Consider the following 20253-nt stretch of genomic DNA (forward strand, 5'->3'; position numbering starts at 1 on the left):
CTCACGTCTGTCCCCTCCGTCCTCCAGCGTTCTTTTACGAGGCTCCGAGGCTATTGTTTTCCACTTGCGCACGAGTGAAGCATCAACCCCATAGAGATCCAGTCAAATCACACAAAACTCACACTTTCTATACCCTGTGAACTATATAAGCACATTCTACAATAATATTATAATCATACTGACCCAGAGTGGCCCATTGATACAGTGCAACTTTTCACCGTGTTGTCACGAGCACAATAACTAGCTGACGACACCGACACGGGTAAGGTATTGTGGTTGTTTAGTCACAATAAACCGAGATCAGTTGTTTGTCCACCCGCTTGTGTCTGGTTTTTAATCTACTACACTGTGTTGTAATTACAGACAGTCCAACTTCGGCTGTTTTTCTGTTGACTTTCCCATGTTTGAATATGAAACGCAACTGTTGGAGATGGTGTGGATTGGATGGATGGTCGCTTACTATACGCTTTTGCTGCCCTGACGTCACTTCTGGTGCGAATTCGGGGTTAGACAAAAGTATATTTAACACATCACAATAAGAGAGCTAAAAATCAGAGTTTTCTTTTGTTAATTCTTAACCTTTTTAACCTTCGTTTTTAAGCACAAGACAGATGAGGGAAGGTCATTTGGCCCATCCAACTCGTTTCGCTGCTAGTAGCCAATTGATAAGATGATATCATCCAGTTCATCCAGTTCCTTGAAAGAGGCTTGACAATGAGACTTGGCTGGGGAGCTTCATCCAGACTCACACAAATCTTTATGCTAAAAGTTCCTCCTGCTATGAGTTTATATGCACTTTGCTGTAGTTCCCATGTTAGACCTGTTCGTGTTTCTGTGCGATTTATGAAGAAGACCATTTGATTAATTTTTCTAACCCTGCTGATGATTTTGAATAGTCAAATCAGATTACATTGTAGTCCTTTCTATGTGATACCAAATGCACGCAAACGTCATCCTTTGCTCTTCTTTTGCTGTTGTGATACTGGAAAAATAATTAAACCTACATCCTAATTTTCTTTTGTGACCTTCTCTTTTCTTTTCTAATTTCCTTACTTAACTAGGCCTTTAATTTATCTGATTCTATATCTTCAGCTGGATGGCTCTCTTTTTAAAAGGCTTTTTAAAATTATTTCTTCTGCTACTTTACATAATTCCAAGAAATTAAACCCTTTGTTTTATTACACCATTTGGTCCACTGCTTTCTCACCTTTCACTATGTACTCTTAGGATAATGCATGCTTCCGGTAGATTCTAGTTATAATGTTGCGTTCCATTTTCTACAGATTTCATATGAATGTTTCATTCTACTTCTCTTGAGCTCTGTTGCATATTTGTAAATGGTAGACTTTTGTTTTTAACTTGACCTGTATAGTTTCAATATAATTCACTTCATATCTTGTTGTATTCCCTATCCCAGGTTTCCTTTCTTCCCATCTTGATTGTTTGAAAAGATGAATAGTAGTTCTGAAAAAACAGCGAGGAAACAATTGTTAGCCATGTCGGGCGTTTCTCTGGCATCCTGGCCAAATTTCCCACTGGCCTTTAACAATCATGGCCTTCTAATGATCATCAATGTTGATATTTTCTAACCCCGAAATATAAAAATAGCGTCTCAGTTCGCCTTTAAAGTTGCCTCGGTCTTTGTGAGGAAAGTTTCACGGCTCACATAAGTAATTGGTAATAGCGTTTTGCCCTTACACATACACCACTGATTTAATTTAATATGGTTGCATTATAATTGATAACTACCTGATGGTCTGTAGCATATTCCGAATACAATGCCTTGTGGTTTTTAGTAATCTAACATATATGGCTTCAGAGATCTTTCACATCTAGGTTTTGTTGCTGTGCCTGAATGTTTGTTTTGTACGTAATGCCACTCCTTCACTTTCTCCATTTCTCCTATGTCTTCATAGTTATCTGTATTCACTTGTAACCTTCAACATTACTCTCTGTTGGGCACATTTCAATGGTTCCATTTCTGTTATCATTTAATGGAATGTAGAAGATACTTCTGCTTTTCTTTTTTTCCCATGGTCTTCAATTTTGTATGTGTGGAAAGTGTACTGTTGATGATACTAATGTCCAGATATGAACCACAACAAGGGGGGAGCAATGTTGTTGACATGTTCTCTTTGGGCAATGTTAGACAACATCTCTAGGGAGACATGATACTGCTGTTGTCTTGCTGTTGACAAACCCCACTTCTGTCTGTGGGGATGTCATGTTCTGGGGGGCACTGGCATTGATCAGCGTTACTGTAAAACACTTCATTAACTGTGACAGTGGTGTCCTGGTGGCCTCAGCTTTTGAGTTTCCCAATATGATGACGGAGTATGAAGTATGAACTAAAAGTAAGCTTTCAAGCTCTGAGGTGAAGGCTTCTTAACAACAAGGAGAATACTCAAAGAGAAGTCTTGGTTCTTATTTATTTTTTATACAAAGGAAAAGAGTTTCACAGTAACTCAACAGTCCATCTATTTACTATCGGATATACGCAGAGAATTTGCTGCAATCCAAATTCCAGAACTGCAAAAATGTGGCACAGGTTAATGATATAACATTTCTAGGCAAAGCGTGACTTTCAGTGGACGCAGAAACTGATAAAAACAGGAAGTAGAATATGAGAATAAATACCTCAGCAGATAATTACCTTGGCTTCACTGCTAAGAGCTTCACAGCAGCACAGGGAGAATGATACCTCTAAAGTGTCTTCTGTCAACATTACCCCATCATTTCTCTTTGAGTCTTTGAGGCTGTAGGTGCTACAGATGTATTAGAACTGGTGGGAGTCAAGATGCAGTCTTCTAGGTGCCTAGGATATTCCTAAGGCCACTGTCACACCACAGCTCAGCCATACCCTGACTACCTCAAGACAGCCTGATCCCAGGGGGAGTCTTCACTTGGAAACCTGCTGAGAGACTGATTTTCTCTAATACATATCACACAGGTCAATAATTCCCTCACAGAAAAAAATTGCAGTGAATTCACATTCTTCTCTTTTTTTGGTTGCAATAGTTCATTTCAGTCTTACAGTTGAAACTCTATAAAGATTTTTTTTCTCACAGAATCTAAAACTGTTTTAATAAGTGTTCTGAACAGCTGGGATAGGCATAGTACAAGCAATCACTATGGCATGACAGTGTTCTGTGCATATTAATAGTATATTATAAATAGTATGATATACAAGCTTGTACTTGACAAAAGGCTCAGGTTTGTTTTTCCATTGCTGACTTTTGATTCCTACCATACTAGTGGTTTATTAGTTAAGCAGGCAGGCCTCACTCACAGCAGAGATAATTATTCTAGGTGAAGGCTGAGCTGCAGTGAGCTGTTTTGAATTTAGTGATGCCAATATAAGTACTTAATATCCTACTGCTGGGTCTTCTTAGGTCATTCAGAAACAGGAATCAACAGCCAGGAATCAGCAGCCCTTGTACAGTACCTATTTGTGTAGTGCTCTGTGAAAAGGGCAAGTACTATTATGGGAAATTCAAATGAGACTAAGCAGTCCAAATTTAACCCACGGTAAATTAATTACTGCCTCAGGTAATGCAGTACAATGGCCTTCCACATGTTTTTTACGCACCTGGTTAAAATTAGGAAACATATGGAGATGATGATTATTCTGAAGAATTCTATGGAGCCTCCTTTTTATTTTTCTTGTGTCTGGTTAGGCCATTTGCATGATGTTTCTTTTTTCGCCTTTGACTTTGATCAACAACCATGTGAGGTACATTGTGTACATCTCTGGAAGGTATTATGTGGTTTGTAAAGTTCTCTGATTTCCTCTGTTGTCTTCTTCACCTTGGATTGGTGGTTTAAATAAACAAAAAATATTGTTAAAAAAATCTCCATAGTTGACTGCTATTGTGTATCCACTCTTGTATCTTTCTTTTAACTTGCACTGTGTTTAGTCCCAGAGCATGTTGAACCCAAGATTAAAAACAGAAAAAAGAACATAAATTTGATGTTGTGATGAAGTCTCTAAATATCTTCAGAGAAATCTGTAGTAGCTTTAGTTCTCTTTATATTGTTCAGTTTTATTAACTGTAAGCAGAGTTCATACTACTGTTTATAAGATCTGTTTCTAATTGTCTAAATATTAATCTAAATGTATTTGGAATGGTTATAACATTTTCCCTTCAAGTAGTGGATTCAACACACAGTCCACATTCAGGCTTCATAGACTGAATTTGTTCCCAGACTTTTCAATGCTCCAAGAGGTAGGTGTATTGTCTGAGGCAGATTGAAGATAACAATCCCAGTTTTTCAAAGGATTTTTCAGAGCATAACGCTACTGAGTAACTAAATCTACATTTCTTTAGGTGTTTTTTTTGTTCTGATAAATACATGATAAATAATATGTACAATTTAGATTTTTCAACTATGTTCCAAAAATAGTACAAATATACACAATTGTCTATTAAGTATAAACTAAAATATGTCTGGAGCTTTTAATGTGTTTTGATTCACTCAAAACGTGTCAAAAGCTTCTTGATCTTAATGTTTCCATCATTGGAAACATTGGTGGAGTGGCTGTTAGCACTGCTGCCCGACAGCTCTTGGGTCCTGTGCTCAGTTCCAAACAGTGGAAACTTGCGCATAGAGTCTGCATTTTCCCCAGTGTGTTTGCTGGGCACTCAAGTAGGCAGTCTGGGAACCCTCCCACTGAAAACTTGCTGGCTGAGTATCTAGCTTGTGTGCTTGTTCATCCTTTGATGCACTAACATCGAATCCAGGGTGCGTTCTTGTCTTGAACCCTGTGCTTCTGGGATATACCCCAGAATGCTTCGATCCTTACCAGGAAGGAGCCCATTTGGCTAGACAGGCTGGACAGATAAATGTAATATTTATAGATACATATATATTTAGTTACCAACTGCATTTTCCTAATCTGCAAAAACTGAAAACGTCCACAAAATTGTTTCTCGGTGACTGAGACCGCTACAGCTGCGGTTCAAGAGCTGTCATTATGTACATGTTAATTCTCATCATGACTCTGGTTTTTACGATGCCTAAACGTGGGTTATTCGACATAAGGCCTGACATATGATGCCATATTGGTGCAACACTACAAATGACTGGGTCTCCACCACTACAGTCACTTGCTGTGCCCAGACAATGGGAAGCTTTATTGGCAGGGCTATGGAACACAGCGTCCTGCCAGAACAAACTGGATCAAATGATTTGGAAGAAAAATCGACCAGTGTTTCATACAATTAACACCTGGAGGGTACAGAATCTAAAAATAAGCACAGAACCATAGATCACATACCACGTACACACAGAGATGCAATACTACTAACTACACACAGAGATCAACAGAATGGCAGCAATGACTAACTATGGAAAAAGTGTTCGACTAGGATTTGCTACATAAAAAAAACTTTAAAAACCGCAAAAATACAGGATTAGCAGGATCCATCCACAATTTTCACCTTAATCACCAAATACTACATCCAGCAAGCAGATGAGAGATTATACTAGGAATTAAACTACATGGCTGTTTCTTTTAGTATTTATATATAGGTAAGAACTGCCTTCCTACAGTGTAGCAATCTTTACTCTAATTGCAATATTATCCAATATGCTTAATAATTATCAATAAGCTACTAAGAACCACGTCTGGGCCAACTAGCTTTTAGTTGTTTGTAACATTTAAATATTTCTATCTTAAGGGTTTACTATTAAATTATATATTTTTAGCTTCCTGTTTAAACAGTATTATTTGATGGACTGGCATCTTGTCCAGGCTGTATCCTGCTTTGTGCACATTGCTCGCTGGGATAGGCTCTGGTTCCCCTGTGAGGGTGTATTGGATAAAGCTGTCAGAACACGTATGGGTGGATTTTATAGCTCAATAAATTGTTTTATTTCTTACACACAGCGAGCACATAATGCTTTGTCACTACAGGGGAAGATCTTTCCAATTAAGCACCCACTGATGATGACCCCAGGCAGCTGCTTATAAGTAAAAATCACACTTTTTTTCAAGAGCTTTCGATTGTCTGCAATTTGTTTTACTGCACTTTTAGGAATACAGAGGTGAGTTTTGACATTTTGCAAGTTCCTCTTGTAATGGGGTTTGGTCTTATGTAGGTTGCTTGAAGTAAGATAAACAAGGTTAGGGTCATTATTTCATGAGCCATAGTTATGCGTTTTCATCAAAACTATATTTATTTGGACTGTATGAAACTGGTTCAAGTCAGCCTCAAAGACTAAGCCTGGTCCAATACTGGATCTGGAGAAAACCAGTCCAGGTTTTCCAATACACTCAAGTACTTTTAGACTAAAGGGTATTCTGATTTTGGTTCCAAATGTTCTCTAAATCACTTGATTTGACAAGTCACCTATAGAAATTATTTACTTTGATCAATTCATATCTTGATTTAGTGGTTACCTAGAACACCTGCTGGACTGAAGGTCTCCAGGACGAGCACTCTAGACCCCTGCCCCAGGTTCTTTACATCCTCCCATTAGCTGTGATGATTTGGCTTTTTCTTCCCTGTAAGGAAATGTTGACGATACTACATTAGGGAAGAAGGAATGATAAATGAGACAGATTCAGCTCAGAATGCCACTGAAGAATATTGTTTCAACTGTGTGTTTAAAAAAAGAAACGGAAATAGAAACAGAAAAAAATACAGTAACATACAGCAGCCAAAACAATATAGCCACACACTAAAAAGAACATTCTTTTAAACCAGTGTTTTTCTGTGCTTGTCCTTTGATAGACCTGTGTCTGCTGGTTTTTGGAACAACTGGGCCCTTAATCAGCACCACTAAGTGCAGTCCATAATAGATTCACATACAATTCGTTTTATGGGGAAGAATTAATTTCAGCTTGCTCAAGAAGATAGTGATTCATTTTTTCAGAACGTTTCAGAATACTTTGGGTTCTCTGTGTTGTCTGCCTCCTAGTATCACATGTACGTGTGCTACAGATGTTATCGTCTCATTCTGCCCTAAATGGAGGTTGAAAAACCGGCAATTCTTCCATTGCTGCCAAAGTAGTCACGTAGCCCTGGCTAGTTCAACGTTAAACTGCAAAAGAAAATGTAGCACTGGTTTGTGAGATTATTAGTCCCCTGCAGAGCTATTTGCATTGATGTTGCAAAATGGCAATTTGTAGAAAAATGTTAAAACCAAAAGGTTAACAGTAACAAACTCACCCAGTCACAAGAAATTCAGAAAATTCCAATCCTGTCCATCCGTCATTGGGACTCCACCCTCATGGTCATCTAATCGTTCACTCAGGTTGAAAAAAAGTTGTAATTTGTATTATGCATTCTCTCCAACCAGTCAGCATTATGTAACTTATCCAGCCCATTTAGGAAATAAGCAGGTTTCTTCCAAACCTTGCAAAAAAACGGGTTCAACGACATGCACAACCAACTGAACTTTTTTAAATGTAGGCTTTCCCCAAGTAGAATAACTTTAGAAATCAAATTGCATATCCAGAAAAAAACATCTATAGTTTGTTTCAAAATTTTACTTCATTTCCACTTTTTTGTTCACTTCTCTCATTTTAAGCACAAACAAGTGCTTTTATTGCTTTTGTGTTGGAGTAGCAGCTGTCAAAGCAACTGCCCGTCCCTGCTCTTCTGCTGACAGGGCAGCTGGCAGGGCAGCAGGTGACTCATTACATTGCTGAACTGTTTCCGAAGGGTACATCTGCTCAAACCACACTGCCCTGGTTACTGGGTAAAGTCTCGCATCTCTGAAACTGAAGGGGAAGGGGACTATTCCCATAAAAAAAAAAACAGGAAAAACTATATAATGTGATGTAAATCCAAACAATTTAAATGGTAGTCAAAAAAAAAATCAAGCTTGCAGCTTGTACATTTAACCAAGCCCTTGCATTTCACTTAACTAAGAACCTGAGGTTCACTAACTTGCAATTTTATTTTTTTTTTACCTTGTATTGACGGTATCTCTGGAATTCCTACTTGCTGAAAAATATCAGTGAAGCCCATAACATACTTGGCACAGGCCTGAAAATGAAACTATGGAAAAACATTGAACTTAAAATCATTCACACTAGGCAAAATCTGTACACATCTGAACTCCATCTCCTCTAAGGCTAATTTGAAAAAACTTTTTACATCTTGTACATTTTAAAACATTAAGATTCCTAAAGTGCCCTAATAACCATGAATTCTGTAAGACAACTCACTCCACTCAATTGCCAAAAGAGTTTGTTAGTGTTGCTACAAGGAGTCCCTTAATGTCCCACAAGGAGATGATATAAAACAACAACTATCATCCTTTACCACAACAGGGCACAGAAATACAAAAAACTCATAACTAATCCAGAATATAAAAATAAAATGGCCATCATAATTTAAATTGGGTATGATCACAATGTGCACAGTGCAGACAGTTTAAAAAAGAGGCTTGAGTTAGAGGGAAGTCAATACAGACCTCCAGGCATTTCAGTGTTAATTTACTTTACTTACATCTTAATTTACAGCTGTTTGTCACATATGACATCTTTTGATCTTTAAAATGTAGTCCTCAACTTAGAAGTGAAACTTGCTTTTCATGGAGAACATTTTTAGAAATTAAGTCACAGTGCAAGGGATGAAATTCACACAAGTTTCTAAAAGATCAAGTGAACTGACAAGTAATTTCAATAGTGTGAAATTATGCAAGACGATGTAGAATGACACACTGGAGCTTTGGCCTGGATTACCCTAAAACTCATAAATTTGACCAAACCTGCACACACGAGAAACTCAATGTAGGTGTTCTAATGTTCCTGCAATGTGATTCTCCTTAGGTAGGGAGACAAATGTGCATATTAATAAAACAGAAGGTGGCAAGGAAAACCAACAGGGATTCTGAAAATGTGCAGCTCTCAATCTCCATTCACACTGGAGATAGGGAACTGGGTATTAGACACATGGCTTTGGAAATACAGCCAAAAATGGAAGCAATCACTTATGTTACTTTTGCTTGACAATACCACACAGTATGGAAAAACACAGATACAGGGAAAATATTTCTTTAAAAAAAGTGATACAGAAAAGCTTTATAACATCTCTCTGTACATAATTTTATTTACATGATACAATTTTGCATTAATGCTGAGTAACAGGATTATATGCAATACATAAATATGAACACACTTTGTACAAATCTGCATAACTAAAGTTAAAATCCAATGGATACATAAAATTCTTTAAAGCAAAACCTCACATCCCTACAGGAAAAACAGTGCGGATCAGCCAAAAAAAAAGTTAAAACTTAAAAGAATACAGTTTATTTACAAGAATGTTACCATACTGCTAATTTAGACTATATAAGTATACATATATACAGGGGTCCAAATTAAGATTTGCTGCATTAGTCAGAAAATGTAAAGGCTCCAGCTCACACCTAAAGTGGAATTCAAAACAACTTAAGTTTAAAAAGACCTGTTTGAAACAGAATTTGAATCAAAAATCTCCACTTCTAATGTCACATCTTTGAATTCTTTATTGATTGTGTGAGATTAAAGAATTCTCCAAGTAAGACACCAGGCAAGCTGCTGAAGAGGCTACTCTTTGAGCAGCATTTCACATGACCCCTGTATGCACGTAGGTATGTGTGTGTATACATAGCGCGTCTCACATACCCAGTAGGTACACATACACATTATATATGTAAATATCAGCACGATCTCTAGACATTACAAAAACCTTTCATTATAGAGGTGAAAACATTGAACAAGCATTAGTGAAGTATATTGCCATTTCTACAATTCAGATATTTTACATTATCGTAGATACGCAACCCATGCAATACACCCAATAATACTACACTCCTACACCCAAAGTAAAAACAGAAAAGGGGCAAGCTATTTGGGCATTGCTTCAGGCATCAAGTAACCATCACATTATTACTGACTAAACGTTATAAGCAGCAAACAGTCATTCCCCTACAGTAGGGTAACTAAAGCAAGGAGAATTTAAGACCAAAAGAAATAACACTGCAGAAATACTCATTACACTTAGTTTTAAGAGATGCATATTAAATGGGTTCAATAAATAAGGACTATTCAATGGAATTTTTAATTTCATATTAAAAACCCTATTGGGGAACATCTTTGTCCTGTAGGCCTGCTAGACTCATTCTGCAAGGATCCCATTACATTGATAAACGTATGGCACAAATAAGGTTCTTCTTTTAGTGCAACGTCACAATCAGCAAGAGGAACACTCAAGGTCAATGCTGCAATTCACAAGATATTGCAATGGGAGCCAAGAAAGGCATGGGACATGCAGAAGAGTTCTGTTAGGGTAAAAGGCCCATCAGATCTTGTTACGCTTCACTACAACTATGAATGGACAGGAGCTGGTACTGAAAGGGATGTGTGTCCAGGGTTCTTAGCTACAGTAATAAAATTATTCTTTGCCTATTCCATTTAATGCTTTGGACAGCGAGTGCAATAGCATGACAGCTACCATCAAGAGTCTCAGTAAATAGTGCAGTAATAAAAACTTGCCCCCTCCTCCATGCATCCGACAGCGTTTTAGAAGAAGCCAAACCCTTACCAATCTCTCAGGACAAAGACGACATATAGACATTCAAATACTCGTTACCCACTTTTTTTTATTAAAAAATAATACGAATGAAAAAACCTAGAGAAAAAAAACGTTGGGATTACTAATACTTAAGGTTTGACCCTCATAAGACTGCTGAAGACTTGCAAACAAATTCCTGCTTTCCAAGAATGAAAAAAAAATTCCAAATCCATTTTTGGCACAAACAAATCTAGCTAGTGAGGCAGAAAGAGGAAGCTGGAGGACAATATAGAGAAGATATCCTGAAATGATGCCCTGGGCCGCACATTTTGTAAAAAAAAAACAATACACCACAGGAAAAAAAACGATCGTTCATGCATCTGCTCTGTATAGGTTTCTCAAGATTGTAATAAAAAATTAGTCCTTTATCCACTCTTAACAGTGTTCCGTGTAATAAGGCTGTGTTCCTTATATTCTCTGGATTTTGTCAGCAACAACAACAGGGTTTTCTTTCCTGATTTTTGCAGCAGCTTCTGCTTTGTAATCATAAGGACAGTTGTGCTTGTCTGAATAACGGTGAAGTCCACAAAACAAATTTCCACATCGGCAATCAAAACCTGCCACAAAAGAAGCAAGATCATAATTAATCGTTTTAAGCACAAACCACGGTGGTACTTAGACTAGAAAGGACAGTTTTATCCAGCACATCCACACTAAAGCAGTGCTCCTTATTTCTTTTACACCAAAGGTATATGAGAAGCAAATACCATAACATGCATTTCAACAAGTTACAATCTGAAGCATGTGCCTCAGGGCTGCTTTTAGTGAAGATGCCCGTTTTGAGTAAATCATTAGGGAACAGTGACATTTCCAAGATGTGTGAATATTCCATTATTGTTGTTTTTTTACTTACCCGTTAGCCCAACCTTCTTCCTGCACATGAAACACCTATTCTTCTTTGTCTTGGGCATTTCAGGTGCCTTTGCCTCATCACTGCCAGGTGCATTTGGATGTGAAGTTGATGCAGTGGGTTGTGTTACAACTGGAAAAAAAAACAGTTCCCTTTTTACAAATTCGTACTCATTTAACTTTTTAAATTATTTTTTAAACTCTATTTTTTTAAATATATTTAGGACATACAATAATTTCAATTAAAGGCCTAAATATATTAACAAACAAGTCAACATGTTAATGATCTCAATTTTTATAGAAAATCCTAACACACAGTTGCTATGTTCTAGTGAAACAAAGATACAGAGTGACTTGGCTGAAACTAAAGCATAAGTGCCAAAAACCTTACCACATTGTAATTCAAGGGAAACTTACTGAATGCATCTTGATGTCTTATCCTTGTCTAATGCTTTATAGATTAGAAATGTATAATATGACTTATGACTCCATACTGAGGCTGGTGAAAAAGTTAAGGTGGTTTCTTAATCTAGCCTAAAGGTCTCCACTTTGTTTGAAATTGGATTTTTATAATAGGAGTGTTAAAAAACGCAAATGATTTTATATAATTTAGCAGGCTGCTTTATCTATCAACAATGTGTGAGCTGTACTTGCTCCCTTGATGCGTCCACCAAAAACAAACGTACTTGGAAATAAAACTAAAAAAACAGTCTCAGCAAAAGCCCTCAGGTGGGGACGCTACAAATATCTAGTGCGCACTGCTGTACCAAAGTGGAAATACATTCATCTTTAGACAGAAGACGAACTGAAAAGAAGCAATGACTCCTCCACCCTTAGCTCCTTTAGGTAAATTAAAAGAATATTCTCATTTCTTATTTTCAGACATGGCTGACTCCAATAAGCACAGAGTGATAAAAATAACATTTGTAAACACCCAAAGGGGTCATGGTCTTGGCCCAAATTTACTTAAAGCAAGGTTCAGTAACACTTGGATACATTTCTGGACAACATTACACACTGTTTTAGCTGAATATTTTAGGACAAGTCAAACCCGACACCTTAGATAGTTTAAACAGCATTCTGAAAGTAGATACCAGCAGCAGCCCTGGTGCTTCTTTAACCAACTTGCCTTGCTGTTTAAGGCACTGGAGCAGTTAAGGATCACAACACAGATATACATAAACAACTACCTGGAAGCAAAAAAAAAAACCTGCATTTACATTTTCAGAGACGGCCATTTCAGAACAGGGCATTGACATTTGCACAAACCCATTACAGTAAGCCTATAAAATATCTCCCACTTTAAACTAATCAACAGTCTATATACAGCGCTGTGACCATTGCACAAATGGTCTTTGAACACTTAAAGGCAGTCATGCTAGTACTTATTTCATTTAAATCCAAAGTAAGTCTCTTTAAGACTACTTTTTACCCATATTGTTAGAATGACAAAGATTCAACTCATTTACTTTATAATCTTAAATTTCTGAATTTTAAAAAGGAGATAAATTCAAACCCACCTGGTTCTGCTGGTTCTGCTTTCGGCGATATGACCTTGTCCTCCCTGGAAATGCTCATTTCTGTCATTTGTTGAGTAACAGGCAAGGAAGCAGTTGGCATACCTCTGTAAAGACCAAGAGTTTATAGGTTAGCATCATATTGCACCAAGTATTTATGCACCACCATTCCTACCTTCAACCCCAAAACAGAATGTACAGTATGTATGGTTTATAATCAAGAAGATTGTTAAAAGTAAATGTTTCTATCCATTCTTTTCCCTGCAAAAGTCCAACATCTTGTAGTAAAACTGACCCTCAGGCTCCATAACGGAATGACTGTTTAACCTAAACTCCTCTCATTTAAATGAAGAGAGTAAAGACTGGCTTCTTTAAATCGTAAAATTGATCATTTAATTAATGATCCAGATAACATCTACGGAAGGTAGAATACCCTGTTCAAACAAATCCGTTCGAAATGGAATGGAATTTTTTTGTCATGTATTATTGACCTGCGTCTAGAAATACTCTATGAAGCAAGAAGCTGTTGAAAAGAGGATTGGGGCAGTGATCGGCTCTTCAGCACTGCTGCGGCTGCTAAAGCAGAGGTCTTAATGCCAACAGGGAGTGCTACTCACCTTGATATTTCGGCTGCGCTAACAGATGAGACGTCGGAGTTACTTAAACTAGCTTCTATTCTCTGGATTGCGGAGGCTTCCGAAGTAGGACTACTGGATGTGCTGCCAGCACCTGCAAAACATTGCCAAGGCGAATTCTTAGTCTAGTTTCAGGCAGCCATAATGCTTTTTATATACGGCTAAAAAGTAACAGCAGTAATTGTTTGCAATACAAATATTGTAAAACAGCACTCCGATATCTAAATGTTAACCCTATTTTAGCTTTATACATCTAACTTCCTACAGCTCTCACTAAAGCACAAACACACTCAAAATGGGACAATATCCTATTTCATCAGGAATATTCTGAAAGTCATTTTTTGTTCATGTTTCTTTTTACATCCTGTGGGAAAGGTAAGGCTACCTAATTCCAGTGAACCAGTATAACCTAAAAAAACCTATATAAAATATATATATATAAATACTCAATATATAAAATATTCAAACAGTATTTTACTTTATAATATAGAATGGTTCAAAATAACTTTTACATCTTTTGCAACCAGCATTGTTAATCCACTATTTAGACAGGTAAACCAATTGAAAAACTCACTAATAATAATGACATTTATACAGTGGGGCATTTCGTAAACCAATCTGAGTGAGGGACAACTGCAGAGTCCAAATAAGGATTTCAACACAAGCGGGTCTCAGGTCCAGAACACTATTACTTCACAAAATGTATCCTTAATATATAGTACATCTCTTTAAAAGAGAAACATTTAAAATGCCTCCCTGTCATTAAGAACATTAGACGGTGAAGAAATTGTTCATTGTTCTTGACTTAAGAATTAGTGACAGTTGAATCTAACACTCGGTAAACGGCCAGATTAAAAACCCTCAGAACTGGTTGCAAAAACTGCCTGAAACAATGTTCTAACAACTTCTAACAAAATCAACAAGTAAATTAACAGAAGAAAACTGAATTAAAACTAATTTTGAAGGTGAAAATCTTTTTCTATAAATAAAAAACTTAGCAGATATGTAGAAAGTCTCAGAAAAGGCTATGTTTAAACAGGCAAATACATTAGTACCATATGTTATGAAGGGGTCTAATAAAAGATTTCGAAATCAAGGTACAAACACTGACTACATGTTCTAGTTCTACTAAAAATAATTTTTAAAAACTATTTTTACACCTTAAAAACAGAAAGCTGGAGAGATGACTAAATGTGCCTCTCACTTGGCACCTGTGATTTCATCTAAACAAGACCCTTTACCAGCTACTTCAATTTGTTCATTGCCTCATTAGATTAGCCTAAAACAGAACATTCAAAAATATTAATAAAACCAAACAAAGAAGGGCTTATTAAGTTGCTTCAGCAACTCATTTTTAACATCAATAATAGGTAAAACTATCCAACCTGATGTGCATATCACATGGACAAAACCCACTGACTTCAACTCCAGGCAGAATACAGCAACGATCACAACTCTAGCTAGAATTAACCATATGAACAAAAAATGGGTCTAAAAACTGAAGCACCATGTGCATTCCTTAAAAACCCTAAGATAACAATCATGCACTGGTTTTTGGTAATTAACAACCATCAACAAAAGAAAAGACTAGTGTCATAAGGAGTAGATGGTTGTATTCTTACCAATTGGGCTGATTGGACTCATTCTGCCACTGCTTTGCTGCCTTGTCAGGTACTCTTTGTAGCACACAGAGCACATTCCATTTGTCCTAGGATTCCCATAAAAGCCACAGCCTGTCGTACACAGCATGGGCACTGGGCTCTGGTTCGTCTCTTGGGCCATATCCGTTTTTCCAGATGCTGTAAAAGAAACCAGAAAGAGCCATTATGATTTGGAACATACACAGAATCAATTGGGGACTTACAGTATCTGATCCATTTCATTCAGTCTTGTTGCCTTTCTGAAAAACAAACGCTCTAAGCTATCCTGATGCGCGGAGAAAGAAGTCACATTGATATAATCCTGTTACATGTTTTTTTGGGTCAACATACTCCTTGAGGTGATACAATACTGTAATTTTTTAAAGTTCAGATCCACACGTTAGAAAAATGAGGACGCATCATATTACAATTAACACAGACAGCGGTACCAAAAGAACAGCCCATCCATTTGCAGTACCATTGTCTTGGCATCATACACTGTGGCACACCGTCAAGTGCAGAACCCTTTCTAAACGTGGATACACAGTGGGGAAAATCCATTAATTCCACCTCTCTCTGGGAGTGGGTGGATTTATGACAAGAACTCGGCACCTTGATGGAGACATTTAAGACTTTGACTTTCATTAAAATCGAAACATAATCTAACAAACGTTTTTCCACACAATTCGCCTGTCCTTTGTTTTGTATCTTACCCAAAAGGCTCACTGTGACATGATAATTTGCTTATTTGTACATGACAACACAGCACACAAAAAAAACTTAGGCATGAAAAAAATCAATAAGTATAATCCATTATCCTGAAACCTTGTTTGATTAGGCAGAGAATGAGTTTAAATAACTAAACGTCAGGATTATTCAAATCTGAGATGCAACTGAAAGATTAGGTTTAAAAACCTTAATGAGACATTACATTACAATAAAGTACATGGTTAAAACTTACCTTGACAATTGGCACTTGGCCAGAGAAGATATAAGACTGTTTTTGTAGACCTCTTTTGCCAGTTGATTTCCTAGTGTACTGAATCCCCTTAAGGTGTCATTAAATCCAGAACTAGAAGAATTGGTACCAATGTGTTCCTGATGCAGACTGTATAACTTGATTTTTTGTTGACCATACTAGAAAGGGTTTACTGTACTCAAACTGTATCCAGCAAAGCAAGCTTCAATGGTACAACACAGAGCATGTTCTCAAGTCTTTATTTTCACCACTTCCTGATTGTAGATTTTACACCAAAGTTACGAGCTTTCGTCCATGTGAATCTGATTTTGATTTGTATCCAATAATGTTTCCTGTAATCCAATTAGGGAATCTTGTTTAAACACGAACTTTCTGGTAGGGTTGCTGTCCAATTAATTGCAAGAGGAATGCCAATCTGACAACAGCCTCTAAATTGTGCCAAGGCTCAAATCCAGGCTGAAAACACAACTGTTTCCCAAGAGGCATCTAAGTAATAGGCCACTATTATCTTACTGTAAGAAAAAAAAAAATGTTCTGCTACCCACCAAGTCACAGAGTCACTGGATTCTCAAACTAGACTTCCTCAAAAATAATCTGCTTGGAAAATACCACAATCCTCTCAAACTTGGGTCAAAAAAGTACCTACAGTTCCTTGGGGATAAATTTAGTGCAGCATTAATTGACAGAGGCTATTTTTGATCCTATTACTCACTTTACATTTCCCACTTTCAAAAAGGGAAATGTGTAGCTCTGCAGCCTACCATTAAAAAAAAAAGCAATTGAAACTTCAGTAAGTGCTCAACAATGAATTCATCTGCACATAACGTGGGTGTTCCACGGCTCAGAAAGGATGAGTAATTTCAGCGAGCTCTGTTGATGTTGGACCTTGCCGACATTGAATGATAAAGCCAAATGGAGCTGCTGTTGTCCGAAAACAGTATCGAGAACTCCCAAAATGTAACAAGCCAAGCACTTAGAGTAAGCTCTGCCCGAGCACACGCGTCGCGACACATGGAGACAAAACCAGTCCAGTAACCACCAACCTTACAGGATTTCTGTAAACGGGTTTAACTAATCGTGATTTTAAAGCTCTACAGTTCCATTCCTTAAGCCTGCTTAATTAGCACTTTTGCACATTTACATCCACGTGGTAAGTAAAACAATTAATCCGGGCGCCGGCCATGCAGTGCACTCGCAGGTGAGAAGGCCATCGCTGCCCGAAGAGGAAAACACTATTTGCGCCCACCAACCACATCAAACAACCCTCGGCGGGGGACAGGGTTTACAAAAACCAGATCGCGCCAGGTGAACCTTCCATTACATAACGCACATTCATCTAGCTGACGACACGTTTGGAAATGAGGCATTAAAAAGAAGCAAAAGCTCCTGTCTTGACTACATCGACTGCCATTACTTCCAATTCCTGCGCATAACAAAGAGGGCTGCCATTAATGGAGAACGATTCCTTGCCCTCTGACATGGATGCCAAAGAAGCAGAATGAATGAGAGCGCTTGCGTAACACCGCGCAGCACGTTCTGCGAGACCTGTCCCCGAATGGTAAAGGGCAAACAGGTCTGGCCAGTGCCATCTCTCTCTCTCACACACACACACACAAACACACACGGTCTTATCCGGTGCGTCAACGCAGGTTTTCCCCGGAAAGCCAATCCCCGCTCCCGTCACGTGCGCGCCCGCTCGGTCTGCGGCTCGCCGTCACGTGGGGCGCCGGCTTCCGCCTGTCACACGGGCGCGATGTGACGCGCAGATCTGGAGGCGCAGATACAGAAAACCTCACCGACGGCAGCTCTGAAATCAGCGGCTATTTTTATCCCGGCGGCTGGTGTAGCTCCTACACAGAGCCGCAGCCCCGTCTCACCCGAGAGTCCGCCCCCGACACGCACACAAGGAAGGAAGAAGCGATCTAGCGCCGGGGTTTTCTGGCGAAAGACGAAGGCAAGTGTGCGTTTCTGTAGGAGGACAAACATACCCATAAGCTGAATGTCCCATCGAGACTGGACTTTCGTGTGCCCAGAAAAAAAAAACACTGCAGAACAAAAAAACAAAACTACAATATGGCTCTCCCGCTAGTCATTTCTCAAAACAATACAAGGGGATTTGAAAGTAACACAACGGCGCCCGGTTCTGCAGATCTTGTTTCCTCTAAATAGACTAACAATCACCTTGTAAACTTAAAATGAATCTTCTCTCGACTCACCTCACCTTATCTTTGATGAGCGTCACAACTAATTTTTGAAAAGTGTGAGGCGGTAACAAGTCTTAAAATACCCGTGTCGACAAGCACTCAAAATGCAATTTCCTTTCTAAATGACGCCATAATCCGAATAATCTAAAAATGTCACAAGACAAACAAGCGCAAATCCACGGGGTATTGCGTCAAAGTTGTCCCCCCTCTGCCGTCTGACCCTAATTCTTTATCCCTAGAAAAAACATATCGGTAATCTCGTCCACTACTCTAGTTCTGATAATATCATTACCTTAAAAACGTACAAAGTTAAAACAAGAGCCGCCACCCACGTATAAGACTGCTGCCTTTAAAAAAAAGTGGGTACGGGGTAGGGGGGGAGACAAGTCTCTACACGTTTTCGTGTTTCCTCTCCTGCTCCGTCTTTTATGAACCAGTGAGTCACTTTCCGGGGAACTAGGATTGTGAAATTTAAAAAAAAATGGGAAAACTCAGTTAAAACAAAACTAGCGTAATTCCTGTAGGGTGGTAGAGACGTCCGAAATACCCCACTGAAGGAACAGGGAAGGCTGGCGCATTGTGACCAGACAGGCCGCAAACTGGTCCCCTTCAAAAACACTGAGTCATGCTAAGGAACGCACAATGGCTTGATTTGCTCGAAAATACCAAGGTTTTACCATCCCAACATGTTCAGACGCTTGCACCCCCTAAACCCACACCCCGTGGAGTCACTCTGCGCTAAAAACGGCGGCTAAATGACTGGGTTTCGCATGTAATTGAATTCGGGGGACTGTGGGCTTTGTCTCCTTTCTTTGTTTCCTGCCTTGACAGCGTTACCAACACACACGCCTGCGGTACTGGTCCGATCTGGTCCCAGATCAGCAACTCGCAGTTCCAGGTCCTTCTATAGGACATAAACCCCGACAAAGTTTTATTAAATGCTGAATAATAGTCTCAACGATGGAAGCTCATTTATTACAGTACTTACTTACATAAGCTGTAGTACTAAGGGAAAACATCTGCTCCTTTGTTTCGAGTTTGACACGCACCGCACTACAATTTAGGCTATCCTTGTCATTAAATACAGATTTTTAAACCGAAATAATGAAGAAAGATTTTTCGCTACTTTCCTTTTCTCTTTGTTCCTTTCAGCTCCGTCCACATTTGAGGTCTAGGTCACACGCGTTTAAGCCAAAACAAAATCCAAACCTCGATTCTTGAACTCACTTTTCACACCGGGTAGACAAATCCACGATTTCAGACTGCAATAACCCCCACTTTCCAAACACACACACCTCGAGCACCCTTCCCCCATTCCTGCTTTTAAAATTTCGGTTTTCGGTATTCCTTTCTTCTGTTTAGTGTAATGGTGAAAAAAAAGACTACATCGACATTTCTTTTCTTCATCTTACCTGTTTGTTAAAAGTCGGACTATAAAATACGTGGTTTTGCTTTCCTCAGAGGAAACAGCCCTTTTCTGGTCTTTTTTTGTATCAGCTGCTCCTGTTTCTCTGCGCTCCCCCTTTTGCCTGTGTCTGTCTCTGGTTGCTACAATGTTAATCCAGCTTCTCTCTCTCTCTCTCGCTGTTTGTTTCCTTCTTTAGTAAAGAGGAGTGGCACCGGCGTCACAGCAAGGGGAGCCCTCCTGATTGGACGGACAAAAAGCGACACGGAGTTAACCGGTACAGTACGTCCAGCATTTGTCGGGGTGGGGTGGTAGGGTAAGCCAAAGGTGCTCGAGAAAAACATCATCGTCACCACGACCACCAGTCATCACCCAGGCCCCGAGGGGATCAGGCTGAGGGATAAGTGATAAGTGTGCATTAATCCTCGGCGATTGAGAAATACCCGTGTGCCC

General features: G+C 38.8%; 1 protein-coding gene across 2 annotated transcripts; it reads right to left on the reverse strand.

Moving 5' to 3' along the window:
• Window positions 1-9036: 9036 nt before the first annotated feature.
• Window positions 9037-19975, reverse strand: zfand5a (zinc finger, AN1-type domain 5a). Of its 2 annotated transcripts, none has more exons than XM_088630110.1 (6): window positions 19808-19975; window positions 15195-15371; window positions 13555-13666; window positions 12941-13044; window positions 11425-11553; window positions 9037-11128 (listed from the first exon to the last, which is right to left on the reverse strand). In XM_088630110.1, the coding sequence occupies exons 2-6, from the start codon at window positions 15352-15354 to the stop codon at window positions 10980-10982; spliced, it is 654 nt and encodes a 217-aa protein (XP_088486236.1). In that variant the 5' UTR covers window positions 15355-15371; window positions 19808-19975; the 3' UTR covers window positions 9037-10979. The 2 variants fall into 2 exon arrangements, with proteins under 2 accessions (XP_088486236.1, XP_088486237.1); XM_088630111.1 differs by lacking the exon at window positions 19808-19975 and adding an exon at window positions 16174-16703.
• Between the last annotated feature and the right edge of the window lie 278 nt (window positions 19976-20253).

Source organism: Lepisosteus platostomus, chromosome 4, assembly GCF_059453375.1.
Source record: "Lepisosteus platostomus isolate fLepPlt1 chromosome 4, fLepPlt1.hap1, whole genome shotgun sequence".
In the NCBI taxonomy this organism is placed as follows: domain Eukaryota; kingdom Metazoa; phylum Chordata; class Actinopteri; order Semionotiformes; family Lepisosteidae; genus Lepisosteus; species Lepisosteus platostomus.

Bases quoted from the DNA above. Each gene is read 5' to 3' on its own strand.
- zfand5a (XM_088630110.1), bottom strand. From the start codon at position 15,354: ATGGCCCAAGAGACGAACCAGAGCCCAGTGCCCATGCTGTGTACGACA. The intron at 13,667-15,194 runs GTAAGAATACAA...AATGTTTTGCAG, and splicing joins GAGTCCAATCAGCCCAATTG to GTGCTGGCAGCACATCCAGT. The intron at 11,554-12,940 runs GTGGGTTTGAAT...TTTTTTTTCCAG, and splicing joins AGCAGAACCAGCAGAACCAG to TTGTAACACAACCCACTGCA.